The sequence below is a fragment of the Suillus clintonianus genome (genome assembly GCF_016758775.1).
Source record: "Suillus clintonianus strain FC179 chromosome Unknown DEU56scaffold_147, whole genome shotgun sequence".
NCBI lineage: Eukaryota > Fungi > Basidiomycota > Agaricomycetes > Boletales > Suillaceae > Suillus > Suillus clintonianus.
The window spans coordinates 92,507-100,662 of record NW_024539371.1 but is presented as its reverse complement, the minus strand read 5'-3'; the positions used below and the strand labels follow the sequence as shown (position 1 = coordinate 100,662).

Below are 8,156 nucleotides of genomic sequence, written 5' to 3'. Positions count from 1 at the left end.
CATTCTTGAGGGAATCCTCACAGTGGTCGTTTCCCTCATCGCATATTTCATTGCGCCGACTTGGTCTCACGAGGCAAATTTGTGCGTTTTATCCTTCCGTCTTCGTCACCCCAAAAATTTCAACTTTTGCAGCTATCTGAAGCAGAAACACGCGCCTGCTAGATAGATTACGAGCAGACTCCGATGCAGGAACTGACCAAGCCTTCAAATGGTCGTCAGTTCTAGATGCTTTCAGCGACCACTTAGTCTGGGCATATGCATTCCTTTTCCATGGATTTTCTTTTGTGCTGTACTCGCTCAGCCTTTTCCTGGTACGTTCGTCGTCGAAGGAAATTGCGAATGGTGTCTGACTGCCAAGTCTAGCCTACAATCATCGCAGGACTTGGATTTCAGACATGGCAGGCACAACTGTAAGTCCCTTCGAGCTCAAAGGATCCAATGTTGAAGTGGGTCCCACCATAAGGATGACCGTCCCCCCGAATGTGCTCACAAGCGTTCCAATATGGACCACGGTATATTTCTCAAGCAAGTAACAATGTAAGAGCGCCCTTCATTATAGAAGCTGCAATTGTATCCATCATTTGTGAGAGCAATTTGTGTCACGCACTTCAATTATCTCATGAACCTCCAGGGTATACCCATATCTCAAGTATCATATGCCAAAGGGAATCCTAACTACGACGAGTTAGAAGCCTCGCGATGGCAAGCAGCACAAGTCTCAACTCTCAGTGTTTGCAACTTCGTAGGTCGTATTCTTATTGGTATATTCCTTTGTCATTCTACCTCACCATCTTATGTAAGGACAAAGTGTTTGATCTCGCGGGACCAATCCGCATCGACTCCATGTGCGCGCTCCACCCAAGCCCCTTTGATGAAGTTTCACTCTGACTCAGGCGTGTACTCCGCTCAGGCTTGCGAGCCCCTTTCATGCCTTGGTGCGTTGTGTCCCAGTTCAACTTCTTCGTCATGGCGTCCTGTTACTTCTTCCACGGTATTGTCGGCACCCAGAATGTGAATCTCTATGTTCTTAGAGGACGGTTGCAGAGATCTTCCTGTCTCCGTTTTCACTTTTGGTGGTAGAACTGCGCCGCCAGATGATGGCGTTTTCAGACGCGATTCAATACTGAACTTCGGTTTACAGATCATCACGTCAGTCACCTGCATTAACAATGGAGATTAGAGTGTTCTTTGAGCTTGATCGAACGCTGGGCAATGGTGAAATCATCGGAAAACTTCAAACATCGTGGGATGAGTTGCTCAATCATGGAGATGAACAATTCGGTGAGCAACCTACTTATCATTCCTGCACATCTACTCACATCGAGTAGAACTGTCCTTCCCACCCGTTCGTGGTGTCAATCCTTCGCTCACGCTGAAGGCCACTGTTGTACATGCTAGCGATAATCAGGACGGCGCACTACTTGACGTGAGTGACCCCAGACTTTGTCCTGTTAGTTGTGCTGACAGATCACGAACTGTAGTCCCTCGTAGACTGCGAGACTGTCCGAGAAACAGATGCGGGCCATGTATGATTCACCAGATACATGAGACACGAGTGGGTCTGTCAGCTGAATGACGGATGACCTCGTCCGTCCGTACGTTCACAAAATTCTCGTTGTCATTGAGCCACTCCTCGTTGATGAGGATTACTACGCTCGTGTGGAGGGTCGCGAGATCATATCCAACCTTTCCAAAGCTGCCGGTTTTGCACACATGATTTTCACTATGAGTCCTGACATTGACCATGCTGACGAGTACGTCCGTAATACCACCGCTCGCGCATTCTCTGTCGTTGTTCCGCGCTCGGTATCCCTTCCCTCCTGCCGTTCCTCAAGGCCGTGTGTCGCAGTAAGAAGTCGTGGCAGGCGCGTCATACCCGTATCCGTATCGTGCAACAGATCACTATCATGATGGGCTGCGCCGTCTTACCCCATCTTCGTAATCTCGTGGCCTGCATTGCGCACGGTCTGCAGGATGAGCAGCAGAAAGTGCGGACCATGACTGCACTCGGGCTTGCCGCCCTTGCTGAAGCAGCCACGCCCTACGGTATCGAGTCCTTCGATGAGGTACTGAAGCCTCTCTGGCTTGGTATTCGTCTGCATCGTGGCAAGGGTCTTGCTGCCTTCTTGAAGGCTATCGGTTTCATTATTCCCCTCATGGACCCCGAGTACGCATCCTACTACACCAAGGAAGTCACAGTCATTCTCATTTGTGAATTTCAAACCTCTGATGAAGAGAGGAAGAAGATCGTCCTCAAGGTGGTCATCCCCGAGTCCAAAGGGCAACACAGAGGAGAACATGGCGGACACACAGGATCACATCGATGCAACCGTGACACAGCTCTTCTACACGAGCAACATGTTCCACGACTTGACCTACCGTTGAGTTTTACTTTGGATGTGGCGGTGAGGAATCAGATGCTGTGATTACGAATGCACAGGACGGCAGTGGGTTTAACAATGCCAATTTTATGACGCCCCCCGATGCGCAGAATGGGTGGGTTGTTGTTTTTCCTTATCCTGATCGATACTTATGTTTCATGAACCAGTCGATGCCGTATGTACCTCTGGAACACGGCAAACCCTTACCGCAATGGTGACATGGAAGCTGACATCGTCATCCACGAGCTTGCGCATAGTCTCAGCACGCGCTTGACGGGTGGCCCCAAGAACAGTGGGTGCCTTGGCTGGGGTGAGAGTGTTGGGGTGGCAAGTTTATTCTCCCAAATTTGTCTCCACCTGACGTGCAATAAGCAGCGCAAGTACATACTTCATGTCTGCGCTTCATTGGGGAGATCTCTTACGACACTTCCACAGTTAATACAACAAGCATATTCGAGCGCACAGGCCCAGGTGGATTAACGACGGATCCAACAAGAGCTGGTCGAGATTCAGAGACGACCTGAGGCATGGGCGTTGATTGTATCTTTCCTCGAACATCCCGACACAAATGTGCAATTCTTTGGCGCACATACTGCGCAGGTTAAGATCATGTGCGACTGGTAAATGCTCTACCTTTTCCTCCTTTCAATGGTACCGATGAACTGCTATATTGCTGCAGGGATTCATTTCCTGAGGAAAACGCCGAACATCTACGAGACTTACTGCTCAAGCTCACCTCTCACTCAACATTGACGGGAAAAGGCGAAGTAGTGTGCCGCAAACTGTTTGTCACAGTGAGTTCAAGTCCTAGACTGAAGTTCGTCTAGTGATCGTTTGCAGATCACATCACTTGCACTCCAATTTGCGCCTGGTTCTCCCTCAAGGTGGCCAGACTGGATAGTGTCGGCAGTGAATTCTCTCTCTTCCTCTGGCATGCCTCCAGAACAACTCCTTGCCTTCCTTACCATAGTCGATGAAGAGGTCGAAACGGCCGACCTTCTAGGGCCCAGTAAGTGAGTGCGACGATTGGAATCACTCTGCATCATCACCAATCTCGTACCAGGATGCAAATGCACCAGTCTCTTCTTGACGCCTCTCCGATGGTAGTCCAAGCTGTAATAACGTCTATCACTCGACCGACTCTCATATTGCCTGAACTGCAATCTGCACTCAAGTGCTTTCAAGCATGGATATACACATTACGGGCCAAGTAATGTTCTTTTATACTCTGCTCGATTTGCAACTTAATGCCTCACACAAGTGATATCACACCCATTATTCCACTGTTGATCACGATAATGACGCCCGCACCAGACTCTGGATTTGACGAGTCGAATTTCTCAACGGCTTCTGATGTCTTGCAGGAGATTATGACGAGGTCTTCGTTGGCTGGAGGTGCGGGTACAGGCACGTTGACGGAGCCGCTTCTCATGTGGCTTGATGCCTATGGAGATCGTGGTGAGCCTTGTTGGTTGCAAATGCTCACTCGATATGAATACTCACTGTTATCCGATACCCAGCCGGTTCAGTCGACGGCGTGTCTCATTCACTTTGTAAATTGCTGGTCGCCCTAGGAGATCACTCCACCATGTTTTTCGCCTCCAACATCACATCGTTAAAACCCGTTCGACGTGGATGCTTGGTCTCTCCGCTAATGTCCTTGCGCTCGCCCACCAGTACGCCAACGCTGGCTCCACTAATAACGCCAAAGGCATTGTTCCCTCTGGTTCGGCGCATGACTCGCAAGATCATTCCGTGGCACGGCGGTATATCATCTACGAAGAGTCGTGGAAACACCACGCTCAAGCGCGTGCCATCCTTGGAAACCTCATCGGACCGAATGGCGAGCAGCTCACTTCCACCGACCCCTATAGCACAACTGTGTTCGTTGGTGGGTTGTCGCCTTTGGTTTCTGAAGAGACCTTGCGGGCGTTCTTCACTCCGGTCGGCGTTCTTCACTACGTGAGAGTTTCACTTTTGCGCTATTGGTGTAATGCTAATATAATGTTGTGCGTACAGGTGAAGGTGCCCGTTGGAAAACATTGCGGCTTTGTTCAAAGTAGCGGGGGACGGTTCTACTGATTTCTTATCCCCAACAGCCTCTTTACCTCATCCAACTCCCTCCAAGCGTTTTCGAGGTACCTCACGGTCTCCTCGAGTTCCCCCTCTCTCCGCAACGCCATTAACGTCAACCAACACCGGTCTTCCGCGGTGGTACGAATAGGTTCGTGCGGCAGCACGGAACCACCGTGTTGAGTGCGAAATTGGGCCGTTTGTCTGGCGGCGTTCCAAGTCGCCTGGACATTGTCAGTGTTGGAATCACTTAAATCGTAATCAATACGTACAATCGCTGAGTCGCTGACGACCAACGGCCCAGGAATGAGCAGGTGATCAAGTAGTCCTACCTAACATCAAGATCAGATAAGCTATAATTTAATACGCAATTCTTCACATTTAGAACTTACCGATTGTGTTGGAGGCTCAAAGTTGAGTTGATTGTTTTGTCCTTCAACGTTTAGTTGATTGTTTTGATCTTGAGCGCCGGCTTGATTGTTCTGCTCCATGGAGGTGTTGTAGCAGTCACGGTGAAGGAGATTATCGGTGGTGGGATTTTACATAGTAGGTCTGGAGAAACGAGAATGTTTTGCCTTTTTGGGAAAACATTTTTCTTACAACCACACCGACAATGGTCACAGCGACCCCTCTGACAGCCATAAATCACTTCAAACCAACGGCGACGTCTCTAAAGCCTTGTTCAATAAACTAGGTCCGAAAGCACAATCTCCTGCGCCCGCCAATGCCACGCCAGCCTCACCTGTGCATCATGGCTGCAGACCCTCGCATGAGTGACGGAGAGCTAGCCGCAATCAATGCAGCTGCAGTGACGCGGGAATACCGCGTCCAACCACACCTTGGTGCGTCCCAAAGCATTGCAAGACGTCGAGCACTTATTGACGAGTCCTTAAGACTACCGCACCGTTTCTGCGATCAATGGGTGAGTGGACCGCACCACTATGTCTACAACCAAGCTCACAACCAGAATTTACAAATATGGGTTGGCAAGCGCGTTAAGCGTGTTATCTTCGAGTGAGTGTTGTACATTCGGGTAATAATCGTGCCCAACTGCTGATGTCTTTTCATGAAAGAGATAAGCGTGCCGTAGGTGTCGAGTTCACCAGCGATCTGATATCTTGCCCAGATGCGGATAAGTCATCGAGCATCGTGAGGGCATCAAAGCTTGTTGTTATCTCTGCGGGCGCTTTCGGTTCGCCGGCCATTCTCGAGAGATCTGGGATCGGTGCCGATGCGGTTCTGAAGCGGTGCGGTATCGAGCAATTGGTGGACTTGCCTGGCGTTGGAGAAAATTATCGAGGTTCGCGTTCAACCATTTGTTTCATGATGTTAACTTAGAGTTATGAGATCACAATGGCGCCTTTCTTCCACACTTTGCTGCTGACGAAGCTGTTACTATGGACCCCCTCTGGCGTGGAAAGGAGAGTGCTATACAGGGTAAGCATGTTCTCGCCATATTCCAAGTCCATTTAATCGCCCAAACATTGTAGAAAACCTGGCGAAATGGAAAATCGATGCCAAGTCACTCGTTGCCCAAAAGTTGGTATGAAACCGTCATTGCTGGTGGCGTGTTAATTAGCATTTCAGTGGCAGCGATGCAAAAATCAAATGGCGTCCTGACGGCGACGAGCTGGAAGCTATGGGATCAGCTTTTCAGCCACGATGGAAAGAGTTCTTCCAGGACCGCCCAGACAAGGCTGTTGCAATATTTTGCCTTTTCGAGGGGTGCGTGCACTATACTTTGCTTTGGATAACGTGCGAATGCTCACGATAACCAGACACGCTGGAGCATCCAAGAATAATCTTCCTCCTCGCAATTACTTAGTTGCATGCTGTTATACAGTACGATTCCTCATCTACTACCCCGTGATTTGTTCTGAGTTTTGCAATAGCTGTATCCTGTGTCTGCTGGCAGTGTTCATATCAATGGCTTCTCTGAGGAGAACATCACGAGGACTATCATTTTCTACGCGAATCAGACTCTGCGGACTATCAGCTTGTGCTACAAAGACTTTCCGTCTTGGCCACCACCTGGGATTCAAGTCTCTGCTATTGACGAAGTAGGTATACTTGCAGTCGCATTTCGTCATACTGACCTGGTTGTAGGTGTCATACGACGTCATCGCTAAAGACCTGACATTGATCGGCATCGTTGGAATCGAAGATCCACTCAGGGATGGTGTTCGAGAAGCAGTCTCTGATCGCCACAAAGCTGGTGTCGCTGTGAAGATGTGCACGGGTGATAATGTGCTGACGGCGCGTTCGATCGCCACGCAGTGTGGTATATACACGGCTGGTGGTATCATCATGGAAGGACCCGTTTTCCGTCTGCTTGACGAATCACAGATGCTCGAGATCGTTCCAAGGCTTCAGGTTCTCGCCCGTCTATTCCTGTCCCTACCTCTACCCTTTCACCGCCGCGAGTATCGAAACCCGTTTCTTTTGGTAGATTCATCATGGCGCCTCAAGTATGTCTCCACCAGGTCCTGTGATACCCATTGTTTCCTCAACTACCGGCAAGCTGGAGAATGAGAACAGGCGCCCAAATTGACCCAGCAGATGACTTGAGAAACCTGGCATCTTCGGTTCTGAGGATGAGGACGGCGAATCTTCGTTTTCGGGAGATCAGCTCCTGGTGACTTATTTTCGGCTGCGGAAGGTGACTCTATCATATGGTCCCACTGGGACACCCTCGTTGAGAACGATTCAAGACCTGGGTACCGACGGAACCCACCTCGCTGAGACTCTCAGACTCTGCGATCCCGAGCGCACCCTCTTCATCATCGCCTCTAAAACCTTTACCACCCAAGAGACCATCACCAATGCCGAATCCGCTCGCGATTGGTTTTTGGCGACAGCCAAGGACAAAACACACGTTGCAAAGCACTTCGTCGCCCTCAGCATGAACACAGGCTGTCACCGCGTTTGGCATTGACAAGGCAAACATGTTCACCTTCTGGGACTGGGTTGGTGGGCGCTACAGCTTCTTTACTGCCCTCATTCGATCGTGTTCGTGCTGTGTTTGGACACCGCTTTTCCCATGCTATTATTCGTATTATTATTCGTATTGCAGGGATTGTGTACGTATCTTGTAGTAGCTACAAGCTCCACCCAAATTCCTGATGCTGGTGCCATTTTTGTCTTGGTTGGGTATTGATTTGTGTAGGCTAATCATACTTTGCGAGACATTGCATATCTCCATCGGAATTGCAGGTTACTGACAATTTCTTGTCCTTTTGCGCCATTGTTCTCTTGCTTGTATATTACTTTGTCGTAAAATAATCATATGCATGAGGTATTGCAAAAATCCATCAGAATGGTGGGTAACTTATAATTTCTTGTCCTTTGGTGCCATTTTTCTCTTGCCTGTGTATTACTTTGTCACACAATAAACATAATTGTGCAGTGTTGCATATTTTTATCAGACTTGTAGCATGCTTGCGATATTGTATCCCTTGATGTCATTTTGCTGGTGTGTGTATAATATATTATCATACGGTATATTATCATAAAATGCCATAAAATTTTGGTCCGACTTTGCAAAGTTCATCTATAAAAAGCACCTCCTCCCCGATTTCGTGATGAACCATGACATCACGTCAATATCGGTGAAAGCCCTCTACGCCCCGCCGCTAAACACGTTCTCGCACATTGACAACTCCAACAGTTCGAACCACGAGCTACTAAGGTACACAAACTTGC

At 49.0% G+C, this 8,156-nt stretch overlaps 3 protein-coding genes across 3 annotated transcripts; all 3 read left to right on the top strand.

Moving 5' to 3' along the window:
• Positions 1 to 502: 502 nt before the first annotated feature.
• On the top strand, positions 503 to 3,488 carry DEU56DRAFT_930408 (Fungalysin metallopeptidase-domain-containing protein; the record flags this gene model as incomplete). The annotated part of the gene is made up of 14 exons (XM_041358688.1): positions 503 to 537; positions 589 to 742; positions 802 to 845; positions 1,142 to 1,281; positions 1,329 to 1,426; positions 1,482 to 1,526; positions 1,627 to 1,754; positions 1,850 to 2,405; positions 2,441 to 2,496; positions 2,549 to 2,673; positions 2,878 to 3,001; positions 3,061 to 3,175; positions 3,222 to 3,390; positions 3,445 to 3,488. The coding sequence occupies 14 exons, from the start codon at positions 503 to 505 to the stop codon at positions 3,486 to 3,488; spliced, it is 1,833 nt and encodes a 610-aa protein (XP_041202152.1).
• A 528-nt stretch (positions 3,489 to 4,016) lies between these two features.
• DEU56DRAFT_747829 (uncharacterized protein) lies at positions 4,017 to 4,463 on the top strand (the record flags this gene model as incomplete). Its single annotated transcript, XM_041349299.1, has 2 exons — positions 4,017 to 4,343; positions 4,401 to 4,463. The coding sequence occupies 2 exons, from the start codon at positions 4,017 to 4,019 to the stop codon at positions 4,461 to 4,463; spliced, it is 390 nt and encodes a 129-aa protein (XP_041202151.1).
• A 1,047-nt stretch (positions 4,464 to 5,510) lies between these two features.
• On the top strand, positions 5,511 to 6,228 carry DEU56DRAFT_747817 (GMC oxidoreductase-domain-containing protein; the record flags this gene model as incomplete). Its single annotated transcript, XM_041349297.1, has 4 exons — positions 5,511 to 5,754; positions 5,802 to 5,891; positions 5,945 to 5,993; positions 6,042 to 6,228. 4 exons carry the CDS (start codon positions 5,511 to 5,513, stop codon positions 6,226 to 6,228), a joined length of 570 nt encoding a protein of 189 aa, XP_041202150.1.
• Positions 6,229 to 8,156: the final 1,928 nt, after the last annotated feature.